The 22,058-nt window shown below is 54.2% G+C and overlaps 4 protein-coding genes across 4 annotated transcripts; 2 read left to right on the top strand and 2 right to left on the bottom strand.

The window, feature by feature from the left end:
• Nucleotides 1–9,934: 9,934 nt before the first annotated feature.
• Nucleotides 9,935–11,756, top strand: NECHADRAFT_103375 (uncharacterized protein; the record flags this gene model as incomplete). Its single annotated transcript, XM_003046447.1, has 3 exons — nt 9,935–10,046; nt 10,227–11,564; nt 11,640–11,756. Exons 1-3 carry the CDS (start codon nt 9,987–9,989, stop codon nt 11,754–11,756), a joined length of 1,515 nt encoding a protein of 504 aa, XP_003046493.1. The 5' UTR covers nt 9,935–9,986.
• A 2,674-nt stretch (nt 11,757–14,430) lies between these two features.
• Nucleotides 14,431–15,838, top strand: NECHADRAFT_99160 (uncharacterized protein). Its single transcript, XM_003046446.1, has one exon. It carries the CDS (start codon nt 14,612–14,614, stop codon nt 15,293–15,295), a length of 684 nt encoding a protein of 227 aa, XP_003046492.1. The 5' UTR covers nt 14,431–14,611; the 3' UTR covers nt 15,296–15,838.
• Nucleotides 15,839–15,982: 144 nt separating this feature from the next.
• On the bottom strand, nt 15,983–16,927 carry NECHADRAFT_33114 (uncharacterized protein; the record flags this gene model as incomplete). The annotated part of the gene is made up of 1 exon (XM_003045880.1): nt 15,983–16,927. The coding sequence occupies one exon, from the start codon at nt 16,925–16,927 to the stop codon at nt 15,983–15,985; it is 945 nt and encodes a 314-aa protein (XP_003045926.1).
• Nucleotides 16,928–18,735: 1,808 nt separating this feature from the next.
• NECHADRAFT_33696 (uncharacterized protein) lies at nt 18,736–21,021 on the bottom strand (the record flags this gene model as incomplete). The annotated part of the gene is made up of 3 exons (XM_003045879.1): nt 18,736–19,271; nt 19,320–20,376; nt 20,443–21,021. The coding sequence occupies 3 exons, from the start codon at nt 21,019–21,021 to the stop codon at nt 18,736–18,738; spliced, it is 2,172 nt and encodes a 723-aa protein (XP_003045925.1).
• Between the last annotated feature and the right edge of the window lie 1,037 nt (nt 21,022–22,058).

The following is a 22,058-nucleotide window of genomic DNA, read 5'->3' as shown; positions in this document are numbered from 1 at the left end:
TCTGCAGCAGCTGACATAGGCCCGTGGGGGGGGGGGGGGAGAAAGCTAGAGAAGCAAGAGAAAGAGGGAGAGGATTGGGTCTGGCTGCAGGCTGAGCCCTGACCTGCCCCGAGCTCAGCTGCTATGCCGTGCCCGTGCATGATACGGCACACACGCAGGAATTGGTGATCTCGGGGAAGCGGGAGAATGCCAGATGGCGGTGGCCAACTCGTTCAAATTGGATGGCCTCTGATCTGCGTCCTGTATGAGCAGGACAGGCGCAGGCACCGTGGTGACTGGTCATGGTGCGTCGAGATAACACCAGGAGCTCGGGGGAGCAGCACGGTAGTGGTGTGTCGATCTGGCCTCCTCCAGCTTAATCTATTTCTCTTGGCTGATCGATATCGTGCGTACCAGTTCACAAACGAGCTGGGGTTCCCCACACGCCGTCTACCTGTCATCAGGCTTGGGACGTCCGTCGACGGGACATGACTCTTGAGATCCAGAGCCACGGGAAGGTGGTCCAAGAGTCGCCCCACGTGGTAGCATATATGTAGATGGCTTGTAATGATGTAAATGATGGCGATAATGAGCCCGGTAACTCATGGCATGAGTCTCGTACTTGCTGGTAGTCGAGGACGACAACCGTGCCTTGGATCTATGCCTACGTATGAGGCAGACTAAAAATCATCAGTACATGGACGTGACTCGTATACCAGCAACTCCCTCCACAAGGGTGCTGTACAGAGGGGACAGGCCTGTCGGTGTTGGTGGTAGCAGAGTGCCACAGTGGTCGAGAGATGGATGGGAAGAACTAAAAACCACCAAATGTCCATCACCACCTTCAACTCGTCATGCCCTTTACACAATGGTGAATCGCGGGAGCGGCTCCGCATTATGTCTTCGGCATTGGCGATGTTGGCAAGAAGCCACAGAACGGCACTCTCTCTGTTGGATTGGATCGCCATCATCCCTCATCCGGCCAAGATGAACATGAAAGAGTTTTGGCTGAAGCCATGCCAGAGTCCATGATAGCTCCTGTCTGCGTGCGGGTCAGGGGGGAACTTGGGTCCGTGAGCGCAATGCAATCAATGCAAGGCCCAGTGACGGTCGCAGGAGCGGCGCCGACGCCATGCCCACTTGGCGGCTGGCGGGATAAAACGCCGTCGAGTGACGGAATGGCACCATGGATTCCCGTGGTGGACTTTGTGGAGAGAAACGCTTGTATCAAAGGTGAGCACGGTTTTCAGCCCACGACAGAATAGGGGCCAGTCACTCCCAGTGGGGGGCTTCGACCGACAGGGCGCAAACTATTGCTGTTATCGTGAAAGAGGCTGGAGTCAAGTCAACTTGGACAGTCAGTAGAACCAACAGCTTGGCAAGCTATCGGCGAAGGCGAGCCTCGGCTGTTGAATCTCAACGAGGTGAGACATGATGGTCAAATAATAGTCAGGACAGACAGAGATGCCGTAGGCAAGCAAGCAATCAATCAATCAATCAATGCCCAAACCAATACTGGGATCTTGACACTCATGGGCCCGTGTAACATGAGCCAGTGTAAGACAATTCATCACGGTGCTCCATACACAATGCAATTTGCACTCGAATGCAGAATGCCATGGGGATTCCTGCTGGGTCACTGTCAATTCTCCGTCCGTCAGAGCATTGCATCTGTCCACGTCCACGTGGTGATCGAGTCAAACGGCACTAGCCAAGGCTTGGGTCGCCAGCCTCCTCAAGCCATCTTTAACCGGCACTGGCACTGTCAGGCAAGGGTCGGCAAGGCTCTACTAACCAAACCCAAAAGGTTAACGCTGGCATCTCTCTCCGCGTCGCATCACATCGTGGCTTGCTCTGAGATGGATGGCTGTGATATGGGCAAGGGACAGGCAGGGCACGCGAGATGGAGTCAAGCCCGACTCGGCACAAATCACAGACGACTCTCGACGACGACGGAGTGCGCCGTGAGGAACCCATGTCGATCTTGAAAAGAGGGGTTGCGAAAAGGGGCTGGTCGCCTTCCTTCAAGCAGGCAGGGCTTCGGCAGGGGGACAATGTGCCATGCCTGAGTGCCGTCCCACGTGAGAAGCACGCCACGTACGGGGATGGCGTGCCGTTCAAAGGCAGACTCATTTAACGACGCGCCGTCTCTGTGGTCAGTCAACACAAGCGAGGTAGCAAGCCGGTCCGGTTGTTTTGTATGATCCCGAGACCGTTGCCCTCGTTTGTCGGCCTCAGCTCAGAGATTGCCTATCGAAACTGTCATCGAAACGTCGTAGGGCTAGAAGGAAGCGGCCGCAAGCCGAACCTCTAGTCGATGCCACACGTGGTTATGGGTCTGGCAGCTCTCGTAGCATCAGTTTGGATTTTCAGCAAGGAGCTTGTTCACCGTATGCAAAGTCGCGAGACTTTGGGAGCCTTGATTGCTGCCCAAAGCATTCTGTCCACTTTCCTGTCTGCTGGGTGGCCCCGAGTGGTCCGCAGTGATTGTGGATATTGTCGTCCTGGAATGGTTAGAGGGATCTGTGTTGTGTTCCATGATCGTTCTCTCGTGGGTTTCCCAGGTTGCTGGCACATGGCAAAGTACTTTGTACTTCGCGTGGCCGGCAAGGGATTGAACGAGACCGGCAGAAGAACCCTGCACATTTGATTCAATTGCGCCCCGAGATGATGGTGCATCCAGAACTCAGACACATGCCGTCGGTCTCTGGTTTCAAAACACTTGTATCGGATACGTTCTAGTGGCTGTTGATAGAAGAGGGTTGATGCCTGCAGAGGAGAGGTCGTCTTCATGCGCTAGGGTCAAACAAGAGACACAAGTCTGTTGTGGTGATACACATCCTTATCGTTAGAAACAGGCTGTCCGTTGTACCGTCGAGCCGCTCTAAGCTGACAAAGGCGCTGGATGCGCAGTCAGCCGTCATGCTCCAACCAACAATATGCAATCGGCCACTGGTGAGCCGAATGGATGGGTCGGCCTGTCTTGTGTGCGCATGTTGATGAAGCGATCCGACCCGATGCCATGCCATGCCATGCCATGCCACGCCACATGGCCACATGGGCATCTGTATGGACAACCAACCGTTCCCGTCAGACGGCTCCAAGCACCGCTAGTAAGCAACAACTTGACCTAAGCAGCCAAGCAACAGCTCCAAGCTCCAGTGGATCATAAGGGTCCCGGCCCAACACATTGGTCACCGCTTTGGACCCTCATCTGCTTGTCTTCCGAGGAGAAAAAGAAAGAAAAAAGAACTTCTCCATCGGCCATGACGTCCGCCTCCGGATGACATTATCCACAGTCTCGACGACTTGCCGTAACAAGTCCCGGGGCTATTGGAAGGGCTTTGGGTCTGTGGCTGGCCTGGAACAATGCAGCTGTGGAAAGGCGCCTTATGTCGGCGTCTAAGCGACCCCACTGCTCGTGTTGCAAACGCGTGGCTTCCTCAAACCCACGTGGCGGGCTCCACCAGTGCGACGAGCAGGCAAGAGCCTTGTTGGATTTTGTCGCTAGCCCCACACCCTCGCTTTTTGTTTCCGACACCCAAGGGCATTGAGTTGACTGAGGGCTCCCATGTGGATCTCTGCCGAGTATCAACGGTGATTGAGAAAGGCGAGGTTCGAAGTCTCAGCTATCAACTCTAGCCCTGTCACGGAGGGTCAGATACCTATCTGGTTGGGTGTGAAGCCGCTCCCGTGCTGCTCCTTCAGACTTGTCTGCCAAGGAGCCATGTAGATCGTTGCCGAACCCATAAACGATCGCATACCCATCACTCTGTCGTCGGTGGATTCTGAACAAATCACACCTTGATGTTTTGTGCCGATGCAAGATTGGGTTTGTACTGTAGGTAGACATTGCCGGATCGGATCGTCTAGTCTGGACTCTCGTCTTGAGCCTCAAAACTCGTCTTGCCTGGCTGTACGAGAACGTTCCGAACTCGCATGAGGGTTCGGACGAAATCTCTTCCCCTATGGGGCTGGAGGAGGACAGCATTCTGTTTCATCAGACTGGGCCCTCGGGTTGGACTCTCCGTCAGCGTTCCGCACAGCGGATTCCTTGTGTGACGAGCTCTGCCATGGGCCACGTGGGAATGCCGACAAGACGGAAAAAAGTGACCAGTCATAACTCGGGCTTTGCTCAAGACTCCTCAGCGACCTCTGCTGTGCCTCATTGGGCAGATGCCTCCCATGGTGCCCATCAAAAATGAGATGTCAGGTTGAGCGTCCGAGTATCAGGAATTGTCTCTCGTGCGAACCTCAGGTGACCTGGGGCGTTGTTCCCTGTAGAGTAGTCAGCTCGCCGTGCTCCAGTTGCGGTGCGGTGCGGTGTAGGGATTGAATGGATAAAGGCAACAGGTCTCTGACACCAAAACCCGATTATTCCCAGGCTCGAGCGGAGGTTGTGGACTCTTGCAAACGACGTTGAAAATCCTTACTGAACCAATATTATCAGGCTATGTGTGCCATCTGGCGAGTGAGTTCTAACCACCGGACCAGCCGTCATGGGCCACCACGCCGAGATTGTCCATGTCCATGCGCTTGATGCGCAAACCAATTTGCTGCCAGTTTCCCAGCAAAGCCGTTGGAAGGTTTCGGCGAAATGCGTGTTGTGCAACGACCATTGCCCGCTCAACCGAAATCATGCCAGCAGACGCCGGATGGGCTGATGATGGCTGGGGGTTTTGCCGCCCGATCTCCCAAGGGTGCCACTTCGTCGTCGTTGCAACCGTCGGTCCATCACCTTCGGGATGCCGATGACTTGGGACTAGGGCAGCCGACAGGCTCTGTCCTGGGCATGACGGAATATCGCGTCCCTACCTAGTTGATGGAGCAGCATAAGCATTCTCGTCTCGCACCTGGACTTGCGACACGGCCCGCTCAGCACAGCAAGCTGTCTGGGGGCTCCAAGGAACAGGGGCTTAGCGACGGCAGGCCAAGGAAAATGGCGGCAGATCCTCCGATGCCTTGTCTTGCCCCCGCGGCATCTTCTCGCTCTGGCATTGGCACCGTACGAGGACCCAGCCGTGAATTTGGAAAGGAGACACTAGCGAGGTCCTAGCGAAGCGCGCCTAGGACAAGGTGGAGGAGGAGCGGTTAATGATTACCGTGACACTAAATTGCTGGCGTCGGTCGGTTATGTTGGGTGTGTGTCCTTTCAGCGGCTATTCCTTCCTCGGTGACCAGCACCGGTAGATCTTGGCGATGAAGCATCTGGCCGCATTCTTTAGAATCTGGTTGCGATTGCTGAAAACAAGTATTGCAATGGCGATGAAACGAGTGACAGAATGTGTAAGTTGAGGATCGAATTGTTATCGGTTGGAAAAGATGTGACCGACCTGTGCCTTCCTTCTTGGTACCTCGTGCGTTGAGGCAGGAAGGTAGGCGACTGCTTGCTCCTTTCCAACCCACACCTGGCCAATCTTAAAGAAATTTTGAACATCAACCTTTCAAAGTCTTACTGGACCTCTCCCAGTCTCGATGGCTTCACCTCACCGCTAAATTCATAGTCGTTTCAAAATCACGTTACCCGTACCAGACGAGGTCGGCTACCCCGAAATCACAACCCCGTGTTGTGTTGTCCAGCCTGAGTTATGACCGCGTGGCTCGTCGACGGGATTTTGAGTCGAGTTGAATTGCTCGGCCGGTCAAGGTCTGTCACAGGCCCCGGCCCCTGGCACGGGATAAATTCCATTTGGACTTCTAGAAGCTAGGACGAAGCACAAGAGGCGCCGACCGTGCAAATCCCAATTTCGCGTCAGGGAGGTAGGGAGGGCATGATGCGCCCTTGTTCAACCCTCAAACGGTCAAGCGAGTGTGACGTGATGATTGAGCCAAGATGCTGACAGGTTGGCTAGGCATAGATTTCGGCTGCGATATCCGTTGAACTAATGATCGGTGTCCTGGAGATAGCCTGGAGCTGGAGCGGGAACAGCGAGCTGAACACTACAGTCCCTACCCCCGTTGAGTCAAAGGCGTATCGGCAAACAGCCCTGAGAGACTTCACTGTCCAATTGTGTCAGCTCTGTACAAGAACGACGGTGTCGGCGGCGCACATTGAGGATCTAAGCTTCACCAGCAACACCCGGTGACAGTCAGCCTGGCACCAAGCATGCGTTTGGCGTTCGTCAACACCCATTTCCCGTCGTCTGGCCTCTCTCAAACGCCACTGTACCATGTGCTTCTCATGCTGCGCTCAAGAGGCGCGATGCCACCAAAACTATGTCGGAGTCAGGAAACCGGGTTAGCGCTGATGAGCATGACAGGGTCCAAAGAAGATGAAGCAAGCATGGCATCAGGCATGTGAGGGTACCCAGACAGGGCATATGCCCGTATATCAAAAGCGGCTTTGCTTTTGGTCGTCTCGGGGTTCTCCAGCAGCCGTTTCAAAGAGGTGTTTCAGTATTAACCCTCCTTGTTGCTCTCGTCGAGACTGACAGGCATCAGCATCCATTGCCAACCTAGTTGGCCTAAAACCGGGCTCCCGTCCCTGTCCCCTCGCGAACTGCCATAGGCGAAAGCCACAGACACCACCAGCATGGAAGGGAGGTGAGAAAGTGCCTGATTTACCCCAGCGGCGCACACCAACTCCAACGAGACGGGAAGACTCTGGTATTGCTCCGACGGCTGCATGCTCGGGTGCAATTTGCAACAAGCAAACCTACCTAGGCAAAGAGGCGGCGCGTGGGGCAGAGTTGGGGTGGGCCATGCCCACAGCGTGGTTGCATGGTTGCAGGGACATGGGCGTTCTCAGCGCATGGCCACAACGTGACGCGGTGGATGGAGGCATTGAGCATGGCTACAGGGAAGACAGTCGGCCGAATGCAGCTTAGGACGGTGGGAGGAATCCCTGGAGCCACGCGCGCCCAAGGGGGCGCTTGCAAGGTGGCTGCCCAGAGCAAAAAGGTGCTGCTCCTGGAGAAGATTGGCTGTGGGAGCAAGGCATGTACTGCACGCGCCCAGCAGTCCACGCCTGCACGACCTGACCTGTCTTGAATTAACATTCACCAAGTGAACGGGTATTGGGAGGTGTCACCTCGTTTCCCCTGCTGGGTCGAGTTCTTTGCTGACAACCTCCAGTGACTCCAGGACCTACAGAGCTAGGATCAGTTCATGGTCAACTTCACCAGGCTGCTTTGTTGCACTCTCTCCCTCTCACACTTCATTCGTGTGTTCAGCGGGCTCACGACCCCATTCGTGCTATGCACTAGCCCGGCCGGCCCTTTGTTTCTCATCAGAGGGTCGTACAGGCTTTGCCTCCCCCTTCCCACCCATCCATGTCTACCAGTCAACCTGAGTTACCTCCTACTTACCTGCCTCGAGGCAAGCGAGCATTCCATCCTAGGTGTCGCCCACCGTACTGCCTAGCCGACCCACCACAAGATTGCAGCAACCATTGAAAGAAATCATGGGAGAGCGCTGGAGGATCAGGCTTTCGGCTGGGCCACTTCGGCGCCAGCTTTGGATGCCTTTGCCCGCTGGACTCAATGGGATTTGCAATGAGGCGCCCGCCCAGGCGACACCCGCCATGGTCGTGGTTGCACAGGGTACGCTCGTGGCGGGCAAGCCACCGGAGGAGAGCCCGCTCAGGCTGCTACTGGCTGGAAAAGGTATTCCAAAGAATGATTCTGACGCCGTCGAAATGGGGTATTGGGCGGATTTACTGGCCATACGGGACCGAAGCACCTGGCCGCTGATATCAAGCATGCGCTTCCATACCGTCCAGACAGTCCTCGCGTACGCCATGTGCCAGCTAGCGGGCTACTTTTACAATCCCTCGGTCAGTCAGGATGCGGAGGGGACAGTCACTGGGCCAGAGTGACTGTCCCCCGCTTGCGCAGTGCAGACCGCTGCAGATCAGCAAGAGTGATGCAGGCATTCTGCAGACCTCCAGGCTGGGTGTCGAGTGGTCCCCGGGCTGTGAACCCTCAGCAGGTATCATGCCCTAACGCGTTACTTACAGTGCCTTAGCGCAGGTAGCTCCAAATGTGAACAAGAGCGAAGGTGAGTTGGGGTCCCAGCGTCGAGGCCAGTAATGCGAGTTGCTGGAAGTGGCGGTCCTTTCTTGGGATCCCAGCCTCTTGGCTCCTGGGCTCGCTCTGGGCAGTAGCTCCACGCCAGAGACTTTCAGAGTCTTGGTGGTTGATGCTATCATATGATTGACCGAGGAGACAAAGGAATAAGTGAGTAGGTAGCAGTGTGAGAAGCGAGGTAGGTATGCTGCGTCGGCCGGCAGAAGGAGGGCTGATTCCTGACGACGGTCCTTTCATGTCGGGGTTATTACCGGCTGGTTTCTCTGTTGTGATTTCTGATTACCGGCAGCCCCTCTTCTCTTTGGTCGTTTCCCCTCCTTTCACGCATCCGTCCATGTCGGTCGGCTTGCTCCTATGTGCGTGTTGCAGTCGGAGCCGATTAGAGTGTGCCCGTACGGTGCGGTGCCCGGCATTCCCATGCACCGGACTGCCTCTAGTTAGTCATCACCGACACCATGGACACCTAGGTAGGTGGCTCGCTCACCACCGTCCGTGATTACGTTCCCCTCGGGAGCAGCCAGTTTGACCGAGGCCGGGCTGGAGAGTTTTGCTGGTTTGACGCGGCGGGCTGGCAACAGAGCTGGACGTCTGTCCTCGTCTTGGTCGCCCCCTGGAAGCCCGCCAACCTGCGCTGAAGCATCCATGGAAGCCCGCGGCCAGGGCTGGTGTATCACTGAGCGAACCCCTGTTACACGGCGCAACAAGTACCCGCTACCTAGGTAGGTGATCAAGATGGATGTGGGTGGACTGGAGTCCATGGATGGTTCTGTGGGCGTTCTCGTCTCGCTCTCGGCCTCAACTGTAGAAACCCACTCTGTTCTTTCGCTTGCTGGACCGACCCGACCCTTTTTTCTTTTTCTCTGTCTATCCATCGCCTCAGCGGAGTCATCGGTGCCCTGGCCCTGGTTCTTTGCCCTCATTTGACCCTGACCCTGCCCTGACCCTGGCCTTGGTTAGCCCGCTGTTCTCAGCGCCCAGATTAGCCCCGGCGTCCAGTGCGTGGTGCGTGCGTGCGTACCTTGTACGGAGGAGCCCTCTGAGAGAGAAAGACACAAACCCACCGGCTCTCGATGGCGCCCTCTCTCTTGGTAGAACATGGGTCTCTAGACGCACGCCAGAGTCCCTTCTTCTTCACCCCTCTCCTCGCACCCCACCCTCCCCTCAAGTGCGCCCATCTCCAGCCAGGGCCGGTCTTGGTCTTGTCTACCCTCTCTCTACCTTGCCCATCCTATCCTATTCTAATCCTGCCTATCCTATCTCTCTGCCCGTGTCCCACTTGCTCTCGCCGCGTCCAGCAGTCCATTTGCCTTCTTATTTGAACCTTTCCGCTGCCGTCAACAGAAAAACTCCCCTCCCTCTAACCTTTCTCGTTCCCGTTAGATGGCCACTCTGTCGCATACTCAAAGGCCCACGGATCACCAGTCTGCCTCTGATACCCTCGACCACGCTACTCCACGCTCCTCTCTCTCGCTCTCGCATCGGCCGCCTCCTCCAGTTCCGGCCGCTCCTCCTCCAGACGCTCCCTCGTCCGCCGCCGCCGTGGTAGCTCCGCCCGCGCCAGCCCACGTCACATCCTCCAGCTCCGGCTCCAACTACGGCCACCGTCATACCGTCTCCTCCGTCTCGAGGCTGAACAATCGCTCGTCCACCAGCATCTTTGCCTTGGCCGCCGCTGCCTTGGACCGCACACAGAGTGCCATCGCTACCATCTCGGAGCCCTCCATTCGGCCTCGACAGTCCAGCGGTGCCCTCTCGCGGCTCTCACTGCTCACGAGCTCCTCTCCCTCTTCGGAACCCTCTAGCCCGGACAAGTATCACCGTCTGAGAAGCACTTCGAGCCAGTCTCTTCTGGCCGGCTCCAATTTGGACAGCAAACTCGCTCCCCAGGTCGCCCCGGCGAACAATCCGCCTTCTCAGCCCTACTCGTCCACCGACCCGAACCACCCGCTTCCAATCAAGTCTCCCGCTACGGAAAACAAGATGCATCAGACATCCTCGCGCTTGTTGCGCATGACGGACGATGACCGGCCGTTCACAAAGGTACGTGCCCTCGGCCCACGATCTTGTCTCTCTTCCTGTCCTGGTGTCTCCGCTCGAACCGTTTCCCCCTCGTGTGGATGTGTAACGTTCTGTGCCGTGTCCATGATTGCATCTCTCTGAAACGCTGCCTCTCCCGACAGCTACAAGCTACGACATTGGCTAACATGGTTTCACAAACAGGACTTCAAGGATCTCTTTGCCACCCTGGTCGTCAGTCTGCTACCGCTCTCGGCTCACCGCGTCCGATTGACAAAGGTCGAGTACACCTTTCTGTCCGAGGATGCTATCAACAACCTTGGATCTCTCAAGTTCTCCCAGTCCAACCGCATGCCCGACCCCAAGGACCCCTCCCGCATTGTCACCACCACTACTACCACGACCTTTTCCATGGCCAAGGATATGGCCCGTTCTATCTGCCAACGTTTCCTCGAGGCCCGTTTTATCGAATCGGCCGACGGCAAGTACCAGCAGGTGTACACAATGAAGGGATCCGTCTGGCAATTGACACCAAAGGGCATCACTGTCCTGGACCGATTCTGTGCCCGAAATGGCATCCAGCAGAAGCAGGTGTCAGAACTTGCTAACCTCGGCTCGACTCAGCTGGTCCTTCTGGAGCGAGATTCTCAGACTGACAAGCTTCTCCACGATCAGGGCACTGTTGAGGTCATCTTCCGTCGCTTCGCGGGTTCTGAGGGCCGCAACGTCAAGCCTACTGTCAACGCCGCCGACTCAGACTCGTTGCATGATTACCGGGACGGTCTTACTGGTGTCAAAATGGCAGCCGAGCGCAAGGTCAACGGAAAGTCATATCGTGACACATTCACGGGCAAGGCCACAACCGATTGGCTGATGGACTGCTCCACCATTGTCGACAAGCGGGAGACGGTCGAGGTTGCTACCCTCTTCGTCGAGTACGATCTGATGGAGCCCGTGGCCCAGGACCGCGCCTACATGTCCCAGAACCCCGGATGCAATGTCTTCCAGCCCACCAAGTACGCCATCTACCAGCTGTCGCAAAGAGGCAAGGACCTGGTCAGCGGTGCGGCCACGCGAGGACGGGCATCAGAGAGTGAAGGCGGTAACGCATCGCAGCGAAACGGAATCACTCGGGACTCCAACACGCAGCGATTGGACAAGATCCTGAACGACCCTGCGCTCCGGCTTCTCTTCCGTGAGCAGCTCCGCGACACGCACTGCGAAGAGAACCTGTCGTTCTACCAAGACGTCGACGAGTTTGTACGTAGCTGCAAGGCTGCGACACGGGCAGCTCAGAAGTCGCCCAACACCACAGCCATGGACAGCATCAAGGAGATTATGGCATCGGCATATGGTATCTACAATGCCTTCCTAGCTCCCGGATCACCATGCGAGCTCAACATCGATCACCAACTGCGAAACAACCTGGCAACGCGGATGACCAAGGCTGTCGGACAGGACGTGGCCATGATCGACACTCTCCAAGAGGTGACGTCTCTGTTCGAAGACGCCCAAAATGCCGTGTTCAAGCTGATGGCCAGTGTAAGTTTGGCTAACGCCAGCCCCCAAGCCCCCACGATGCCCGTTCTCGGACACGCCGACTGACAAGCAAAACAGGACTCTGTACCAAAATTCCTTCGCAGCCCCAAGTACGAGCAACAGCTGCGAAACTACGAGTTTGACCTTCTCGGCCGGGGGCCCGAACGGAGCCAGAGCAGATCAAACCGGAAGTAGGGGCCGATGCTAGAGGTTCCGATTCCGAAAACCGACCCGCCTTTCTAGTGAGCGAAGCCGACCGACTAAGGGCCTGGGCCTCGGGGCTACAGGACCCTTGCGGGCACGACTCACCCATTCACACCATATGCCTCACTTCACGAGTCATTTGCATACAAACCATTGACTGATTTGGCTACCAAAGTGTTTGCCACTGTCGAAACGATACCACCTAGAGCCACCCCATCTCCTGCATCATCGGTGTTTTTGGTTTTTTTTCTTGGTAATTTTTGCTCTATTGTTTTTTCCCTCTCCAATGACCATCCGGCAACGGTCTCTCCGCCTCGGGCGCCTCCGACCACACCTCTCGGCCGCTTCCTAGCCTCCCAGGTTACCGGTGCCGAGCCGGACACAGATCTGCCGCGGTGCTATATTGGTTCTATGAAGATTTTTTCGTTACTGCTTTTCTGGAACCTTGGAGGCGCCCGCGGGTAGACGTTTCTGGTATAAGGTGGCGGAAGAAGAATTACACGGCCGAACATGGGGTGGGCACAAGGCAAAGATTGATCGTCATGATGTAACGACGCATCCCGGCATCTGCCAAAGGGTGATTAATCGAGTCAACTACTCAATCAAGAGCAGACAAAAGAAAGGGGCCTTTACAGGCATACGCATAGGAAAGGTGGACGCATTGACGACCAACGGCCGAGAATGCGAAAACAGAACATGACGAGGGATGGATTGGATGGGACGAAGCGCAAAAGACGTCCTTTAAACAAAAAAATTCGGCGGCATTTTATCCTTTTTCTCAATTCTTGTTGTTTTATTTGACCCTTTTTTTTTTCTAACTTGTTACGGCTTAACGGGAATCATGTTGAGAGGCCGAAAGTAATGCATTGCATTGGAAGGAGTCGGGTACACGGCGGGCCAGCGCTGAATACAATTGTACATAGAAAAAGAAACCTGGGCAGCCTCTCCTCGAGCTCTTATCGAGAGAAGTATGGAAAGGAAGAAATGACAAAAATGAAGCCATCCTTGATGTGATCTGGATCTGTGTCTTGGTGGTGACAAAGTATGTGACCCGCTGACATTGTCGGTGAAAACCTGCAACTCAAGGGATGATGATGCCAATGAAAACCTGGCCGAGTGACTATGAATCATGACTTGTCTTGGAACGCGGCAGTTGTTGGCATGGATGAGATGACCGGGACTATGGGTCGGATAGAGACCTGACGGTCTGGTAGAGAGTTGACTTGGTGCAAATTGGAATGCTCAGCGGGTGGTTTGACAAGTCCAAGAATGTTGTGTTTCCGAATCGTTAGAGTCAAAAGATGATGGTTCAATAGCACGCGATGCGCTACCAATGGGAGACTGAGGCTTGTTTCGAGACTGATGGCATGAACTGGGTGCTTCTATTGCTTGTTCCTGAGACCTTGGCAGATGTCGCGATGGTCGAGGCCACAACGAAGGGTGATTGAATGTCTTCTATTATTAGACTAGATGAAGAAATTAGGCAAATTTTTTGCAAGATCTGCACTAGTATTTTCACAATTCCTTGATAAAATTTGCTCTAATTTTACAATGATCCCTAGGTTCGGCATCTTCCTTAAGGTTAACATAATCTGGAGAGAAGTCTCGAGTTGGTGATTGGTCAGATCGCGAGGGCCGACCTTGAGGGTGAAGCGACAACAACTCATCCCTGGAATCGACCGGCATAATGATTCACTGTACAATATTGAAACCAGCATAAGAAAAGAAAACAAAGTCTATAGATAAGAAAAAAATCTTACACGTCCCAAAGATAGCCATCTCGAATATGATGATGAGCAAGCCACGCTCAGTCTTCATCTCGTACCTGCATCCTCCTCGCATAAAGGCTGAACAACAACAAGTAGAAAAAAAAAAAAGAAAAAAAAAAAGGCTTTGTTTAGGGTAGATACAACACGAGTCGAAACGGCTTTTGGTTATTATTATTCCAAGACATGTCGAAGAAAAAAAAAAGCCCCGTTTTCCTTCAAGGGAGACTCATTTTGCCCTGTCTCAGCCAACCACCCTCATCCAGCTTCGAGACGACCGCCTGATACTGAAAATAATATCACTCTCTTTTCTTTCCGTCTTGGCGATGGGCTGTTTGGTCAAGTTTCAAGCCCGTTGTTGCTGCAGGCGTTCAATAATTACAAACGCCATCAGGAACAAGAGATATGAGTTACGCAACACCACCTTGACAAGTTTTTCTCTCTCTTTTCGTTCCTCAAAAAGGTGGTTGGGAAAAAGGGAGAGAGTTGTAGATATTCGGTCAAATACAATTCGGGTCTCGGCTCACGTCCAGACCTTGTGATGATATTCGAAGGAATGTTTTTTTTTGTTGTTGTGCTTTTTTACCAGTCAAGACCTCCTCGACTCTTCTCTTTCACCTGCCAATGTCTCACTGTTTCCCCTCCCTTGAATTGGTGGCCTCATCTCCCCCTCCCTTGCGTACTGGAATGATACGGGCTGACCATCGTGATACGAAGGCTTGTTTACTATTCTTTGGTGACGGGATTGGCTGAGAGACTTTGTCTCAGCCCTCAGGGGGAGAAGGAGGAGGAAAGGGAGGGCCAAGGAGCATTTCCTCTCCGTTGGGGAGTCCTCGGATTAGAGATAAAAGAGGCCATCGTCGACGTCCAGAAATCGATTCTTTCCTCACCACTCTCATCATCTCAAGCATCATTCGTCTTTTGAGCCTCTTCGGTTTCAATCCCACACTCGTTCAATCAACTCTCGCCCAAGTCACTCGCTTTTGACACCAGCTACCTTCCATTCCTTGCAAAGCATCTTGCCTTTCGCACTTCTTCCGAAACCCCTTTTCAAAGAAATCAACCAACAAAACCTTCAAAATGTACGCCCAGAACGCCGTCGTCCTCGCCCTTGCTGGCTTCGCCGCTGCCCAGACCACCACCACTCCCGGTCCCGTCCCTGTTCCCACCGGCTCTTCCAACGGCACCATCACCGTCACCAAGGTGTACGACGTCTACACCACCTACTGCCCCGGCCCCACCAGCTTCGTCTTTGGCGGCAAGGACTACGTCGTCACTGAGCCTTGCACTCTGACCATCACCGACTGCCCCTGCACCGTCGTCGAGACTCACGCTCCTACTTGGATCCCTCAGCCTCCCCCCGTCGTCCCCGGCTGCCCTGGTGGTGACCACTGCCCTGAGCACCCCGTTCCCTCGAAGCCCGGAAAGCCTGTCCCTGGCCACCCCCACGCTCCCGGATGTGAGGGTGATGAGTGCGAGTACCCGGAGCATCCCGGCAAGCCCGTCACCCCTGAGCAGCCCGGAAAGCCCGTCACTCCTGTCCAGCCCAGCAAGCCTGTTGTCCCTGAGCAGCCCGTCAAGTCTGGAGTTCCTTGTGAAGGCGATGCCTGCTCCACCACTGGTGACAACACCAAGGGCTCTACTCCCAAGACCAGCGACACTGCTTGTGAGGGTGATGACTGTGCTCCCGTCATCGTCAACGGTGCCGGTGCCATCCAGCTCAGCCTCGGTCTCGCTGCCGTGTTCGCCCTCTTTGCTCTGTAAGCTCTTCAACTCAAGATAAGCACCATTGAGCTCCAAGAGCGTGAAGCAGCTGTTCAGATGGCACGAGAAAAGCATTTTGCCTGTCTACCGCCTCTGATTGCATCTGACGACCAAAACACGCCATGATTCATCACGAGCGCGCAACGACACTTTTTATTCTTCGATTCTTTTTTTTCTTCTTCTTCTTCCTCCTAGAGGAGTAATGATCAATTGGTAGTTTCTGTGGGATTTTCTGCACTCGAATTTAGACCGTGAAGGAGAGGGGAGCTTCATTTCACCGGCCTCTCTTCTCACCTTGAGAAGAGGGAGGGAGGAAGAGAGACCATCTATTCCGGGGTTTGGGAGTTGTTGATCTCCTGAGCTGGCTCTCTTTCCTGGTCTTGTTATCAGGCAAGGGGGTATGCAAGGGAAGAGGGGGTTTCTGTTTTGGTTTCTTGGTAGAAGGGGAGATTCGGAAGGCATTTGCATTGCTAGGAGATGATTTGTATCGTTCTTGTAGATACGCAAGGTACCAGACGCAATTTTATCATTATGCCCTTAAAAGATGTCTGGTTCTGTCCATCGTTGACGTGAACCGCTCAATCTCATCCTCGTGGCCGCCCATTCTTCGTTTCTTGGTCCGAAAAGCACATCGATTCCAACCCAAACGCCAATTTCCAACCAAAACAGATCTTCAATAGGTCGTGATCATGATTTTTCGTATTGTTGATAGGGGTAGCCCTGTTTAGTGTCGTCCAACTCGGAATGCCTCTGGTCTTGTGATGGATAGGCATTTGGTGTAGAAAACCCAAAATGATCCTGAGAGTTGCTGTTACTGTTGCTATGATACGCAGTGTTAGGGTAGCTGAGCCCTGGCTGATCTGCTCCCATCCCTAGAGGTTGCACCGGGGGGCTTATAGTGCCGTTCCTCTGCTGATAATAATCCCCCACGCTTGAAGACCGCGAGTGGCTTTCATAGGCCAGGTTCGAGCCCATCACATGCTGCCCAGGGCCGATGCCTGGAGGGAGGAGAGGACCCAACGGCGCCATTCCTGAGGATTCAGATCCCGTGGGGGTTGGCGACTGGAGGCTCCCAGGTGAGTTGGTCCTGACGCTTTGGGTGGACTGGTTGACCGATACCATGTGAGCCTTTGCGGCAAGCTTGTCGACTAGTGATCCATGTGACTTTTTGAGTGTCTTCTTGACAAATCCTGCCATGAGCATGTTGCACCGCAAATCGACATCTTCACGGAGGTAGAGTCCTGTCATGGGTGCGCCGATTCCCAACTCGACGGGTTGGGGTGGCTCTCCTGGCATGGAGCCGCCAATAGACCAGCGATCACGGATGTCGAGCCCCATGGGTGCGTAACAATGTGTCTGAAGGCCTTCAGGAAGGTCATAGAATGCGCAAGTATACGAGACCTGACCGGAAACAACACCGCCTGGAAGGTAGTCGATGCGGTCGGTGAGGGAGTACCAAACACACCGCTGCTCTTCAGCAGAAGCGTGTGGCGGAGGGGGGATTGGATGACGCTCCTTGATGAGAGGGTTGAGGTCTATCATCTCGAGGTGGTCATGGAGGAAGTCGATAACGACCTGGCGGGTGATGGTCGAGGGCAAGGGCGTGATTGAGGTGAATGTATGCCGTGTCATCTTTGGTGGTGATGCTGATGATGATGAGGGGGTGAGACTTTGGCGTGAAGCGTGATGAGCAGGAGACACCGTTCCGTTGATCAAACGGGCGCGTCAACCTGTCGAATGACAAGAAGGAACGAGTAGTAAGGAACAAGCGCGGTAGGAAGCGAGACAGTATATGAAACAAAAGCCGTGTCGTGTCGTGAAAGTTGGGCAGTCTCTTTGTTGTTGTGCAAGCTGAGTTTCCATGCATGATGACAGAGGCTTCCAAAGCAAGCCTAGGTTTCCTCTCGTAATGTGAGACCCTCCCTAGTCGCATCAAGTCGCAAGGTAAGCCACAGTCGTACCAAAGAGCTCGGGAGTTGGCCACTAGCTCCATGGCTTGGCCCAAGTGGGCAATTCATCGTCACCGCGCTTCCAAAACGACGCCATCCTTGGGGTCATCTCCCGCCGAGTCGCGAGCATCGAATCGCATGGGGCTTAGGGATATCCAATGCCGGGATAGACGAGGGCGACCTCGCTCTTTCGGCCTTGGGCAAGGCATAATGACCATCGTTAATCAAGAGGGTGAGATTTTAGTCTTGGTCGAACGTGAGGATGATGAGTGAAACGCGGCAACCAAGTCGCCGCGGGAGGAAGCCAGGCCGCGCCTTCCATCCCTGGCAAGTTGCGGCTGTGTGCGTCCGAGGTCGCGGTCTCGCGTCTACACTTACTAGCCCCGGAACCAACACTTGCCGCGCGGGCCTCGGGAGCCGCCTCATCCGGCAGGGACGCTATCTGTGTTACAACTCGGTGTGACGAAACGCCAAAACGGCAAAACACCTCTCACTCCTCTTAGACTTTGATTTTAATCATCGTAAGGTTATGATCAAACCATCCTAATATTATAGAAAATTCTCATAAAATGAGATAATATCTTGAAGGTCTTTGGCTCCGGTCTAGTTCGGCCAGTCCGTCGTGGTCATCAGCGTTGTCGATTTGAACTTGGTAATGGTGCCAGAAGGTATAAGTAATTCTTATTCGGGTCTGTCCGAAGATCGACTTGCTGCCTTGTCGAGCATCCGTCACCTGCCAGCCTATCGGACTTGAGCATTCGGGTGCTTTTTGGGATGGCCACCGCAGCAGACCGTTTTCGAAGCGGTGTATCAAATTTGGTGTTGGATGGGGATTGATGATTGTGCGGGAAATCACCAGTGGTTGATCAACATAACAGCACTGTCTTCTCGGCAGCTCCCCAAACCCTTGGCTGTGTTAGGCCATCCTCTTGAAGATAGTACTTTGAGCTACATTTGAATGGTCACATCTGAAACGCTAAAAGAACTGGGGGCCATGCAACTGTACTCAAGAAGAGAAATTGTGGTGGCTCATGACGAGCGGGTAAAGCTTCTCGTCTCAAAGGTTTGGGCAGTACAACGACACCCTAGGACAGAAAGTGGGCATCTTAGAAGAGTCTCTGATGTTATTTCTTAGAAGAATTAGTCATAACTTTGAAGAGAGTAAGGTAACTCCTAATAAGAATAAAGAAAGTCCAGTCCTAACTCGAAAGACAGATGCTAACTGAGGTATAGGGTGATTCACGTTCCTGGGTATATATGCTCAACAGTAGACGTATATAAATTGCTAGTTCTTACGGAAGAAGAAGTATTATTCCTCCATCAGTCTTAAATAGTCATTACCCTCATGATATTTCGCTCGTAGAAATGAATGTCCGCCACCATGACCCTGATTGACCCATGTTATTCATCAAATATCCACCCAACCATGTCCAATCCTCAATACTCCAACGCCGCTATACCATACTATACTATGCTATCAAATGCAGATGTCTACTTCTGCTTACCCATGTCTTCCTCGCTCTCGACAAACATGCTCTTCCTCAGTGGACTCGCCGACGACTTTGCCGAGAGATAATCACCGCCCGAACTCTCCCCTGCGGTTGGCGGAGACACTGGTGTTGGAGATACCAGTGCTGGGTCGCCGGGTGGTGACAAAGGTGTCGGCTCCGAGCCCGGTGAAGGAAGAATGTCCGAGTCCGCCTTGCCAACTGGTGATGGGGACCGCAGCTGGCTGTGAGTGCTCCTAGGGCTCACAGGACTAGCCCCGAGGGTTCGGAGCTGTGCGGCATCTCCTTCTGACACACCGGACACATCAGAGGTTATACGGGAAGAGCGGCCAGCCGTAGGAGAGTCGGGGCTCGACACTCCTTGCTGATCTGTTGATCGCGAGAAAGCGCTTGTGTGTTCCGAGTACGTTCTGGAGGAAGGGGTAGAATGTTTCCGGCCCTTAGCAAAGTGGGAATGCTTCTGTATAACCTCGAGAGGAGAGAGACCCGTGTCATGAAGCTCGTGTGGTATCGAAGTGTCTATAATTGTTAGTGTATGTTGGCATGCACAGAAAAGTCTCGACTTACCAGGCATCTCGTGGATTTGTGTGTCTGGCATCTCAAGAGGAGAGCCAGGTGAACGGGGAGAAGTAGGAGCAGGTGTATCAGCATTCGAGGGAGTTGAGCCAACGCCAACAGCCCTAGCTGTCGTCGCTTCCTCCATCTCCGGGCTAGTGGGAGCATCATCAGAGGTTGTGACGGTAGGCGCCTTCTCCTGGCCGGTGCCCCTGATCCATGATCTGATGCGAGAGCCTGGATCTTCGGTGCCGTAGTCGCTGGAGCGATTCTTGAAGATTCCACGGCGACGCCAGATACAGAAGACGACAAGAGCACCGGTGACAAACATGAGCCCAAGAACAACACCCAAGACGGGTGCCACCCACTTAGGGAGACCGCCACCACCACCGCCGCTCTTATCATCGTCGTCGTCGCCGTCAGTACCATCGTTGGGAACAGTAGGCCGCCCCGTTGCGGTCACCTTTCCGTATGGCCAGTATGTCTTGATCTTCTTCATGTCGTAGTCAGTGTCGAAAACCTTTCCAAGAGCCGAAGTAGCCCAGCCATCTGCTGGAGCAGTCTTGGTTGCTCCACCCTCAGCGTCACCTCCAATCTTGGACTGGATGGCCTCATGGACGCCATAATCACTGAAATCGGCCGGGTCGTACGACTCCAACCAATCTCCGCTGGTAAGATTGAAGTTCAAGACTGGTCCTTTGTCAAGACAGGTGAGAGCAACACCAGATTGGGACGTGTAGCCGCCAAAAACCATCATCTGGTCGGGGTATGGCATGAAGCACTTGTGTCCCGCACGAGCATGCAGGTTGGTCCCCTTGTTAATCTGGGTCCAGGTGAAGGAAGGGATAGAAAGTGCCCAGACTGCATCGTTGAAGGGCTCCATCGGATGGAGGCCATCGTACCCTCCGTACCAGTAGATGTTGAAGCTCGAGCGATCTGAAGCTGGGGCGACCACAGCGCAGCCTCTCGTGAGGGCGCCTGGGCCATCTTTGGTTTCCTGCTTGTACCACTTTTTGCCATCAATGTCGTAGATATCGATTTCCTCCATGAATACGGGACTTTCTTTCTCCTAGAGACAAGCATCCAGTGTTAGTACACATAGAATTGCGAGGGGTAAGATGCGCTGATCACTTACACTGGCATCCTCATTTGCTGACTTGCGGGCACGACCGGCCCATTCGGGATACACAACGCCGCCGAGGACGACGAGAATACCCTTCTTACCTACGGGGACCCAAACAACCTCAGGATTGGCACGTCCTTTGACACTGGGGGGAAGAGTCGTGTTGGTCCATTTCTCATCAAGTTGCTCCGCCATATCGAGGGTGATGAGCGTGTTGGAGACATTGGTGGCCTTGGCAGTCGCATCGTTGGTGAAGAAAGGACCCCTTGATGGAGACCTCAACCCCGAGAAATACCAAGCCAGGTTCTCTGATGGCGCACTGACAGCTCCTCCATAAGCAATGTATCGAGTCACCTTGTCGCCAAGTTTGCGATCATTGAAGCCGCGATCCCAGAGAGGCTTGTCCGGGCCATATGCATAAGCCTGATAAGTCAGAACCTCGTCCGCGTCGGGAGGTTCGTAAACTTGATCGTTCTTCAAAAGGTCGCCTCCGTAAAGGTAGAATTGGGCATCGTTGTAGAGCAAGCCGCCGTCGAGGAAGTTGGGTGCGGCGCCATTGCTGTTTCCTGAGCCTCCACGGGCCTTAGACATGGCTTTGTTGACGAGGATGCCAGTGACATTGGTATCCTTATCGAAGGGAGTGCTCAAGTTGTAGTTGAGAACGATACCGCCATTGTTTCCTTTGAACGTTAGACATTGCGCGATGAAGATATGAACCCAACTTACCTTTGTCAATAGCACCTCCTAGTGTGCCATCGCTCATGTGCGGTGTCCAGTAGATGTTGCCGCCATCAAGATAGATCATGTCCCGAATGACGGCAGCTATTTACATATTAGAACGACTCGGTACAATGATGAGGCTTGCTTACCTCTTGGTTGCATCCAGACACATATCGAGGTGCCTATTTGCTTATCCTCCCAGCTTGAAAACTGGGCGACGGCAGGGCACACGGCCAAAGCCAACAACGCCCAGGTCGCACCGTATCCAGGCATCGTGACTGCGTTCAGAGCGGTTTCGGATGTTGTCGTTCAGCGCAGGCGTTCAAGAGAAATTAACTGCAGGGAAATCTAGTGGACCATGGCTTGTCCTTGACCCATGGGTCTGGTCCCCAAGTGTCCGCCTCCCAACGCTCAACTGGGGATGCGGAGGCTGACCGGGTATCCGCCGGGAAAGCCGACACCTATAGATGGCAAGGCTGCTTCGGGAAGGTAAGTTAGACCCCAAAAGAACAAAGGCAGCCTTGGTTCGGTCGAGAATCAAGGGCCAAAGCGGCTTGGTTTCAGGGTAGGCGTGAGCTCGTAGGTGAAGGCGAGCGAGTAGCACCAGAGTCAGTTCGCCAGAGTAAGATGGAACCTCAATGCAAGCAACTGGGGAGGGTCAGAGGAAAACTGTTGTGCAGAGGACCCAAAGGGGAGGTAAGAATCGACCAGAGGACCCAGTGGTAGGGCATTCGCCACTGTAGCGGGTTGAGATCGGAAAGAATGGGAAACATAGGGCTGAGTAGAGCTTCTGTTATGCCCATGTTCGCAAAGAGCACCCTCGTGGCACACCGGCCAGGCCCAGGGAGGAGCACGGAGACTAGGCTGGCCCAGCAGGCATTCTAGCCCATGCCACCCTTTGCCTCCAT

The sequence above is a fragment of the Fusarium vanettenii genome, assembly GCF_000151355.1.
Source record: "Fusarium vanettenii 77-13-4 chromosome 2 genomic scaffold NECHAsca_18_chr2_1_0, whole genome shotgun sequence".
NCBI classification, from domain to species: domain Eukaryota; kingdom Fungi; phylum Ascomycota; class Sordariomycetes; order Hypocreales; family Nectriaceae; genus Fusarium; species Fusarium vanettenii.
Note: the sequence above shows the minus strand (reverse complement) of the source record. Positions and strands in the feature narration are given on the sequence as shown.

Coding starts and splice junctions, on each gene's coding strand:
- NECHADRAFT_99160 (XM_003046446.1), top strand. CDS start 14,612: ATGTACGCCCAGAACGCCGTCGTCCTCGCCCTTGCTGGCTTCGCCGCT.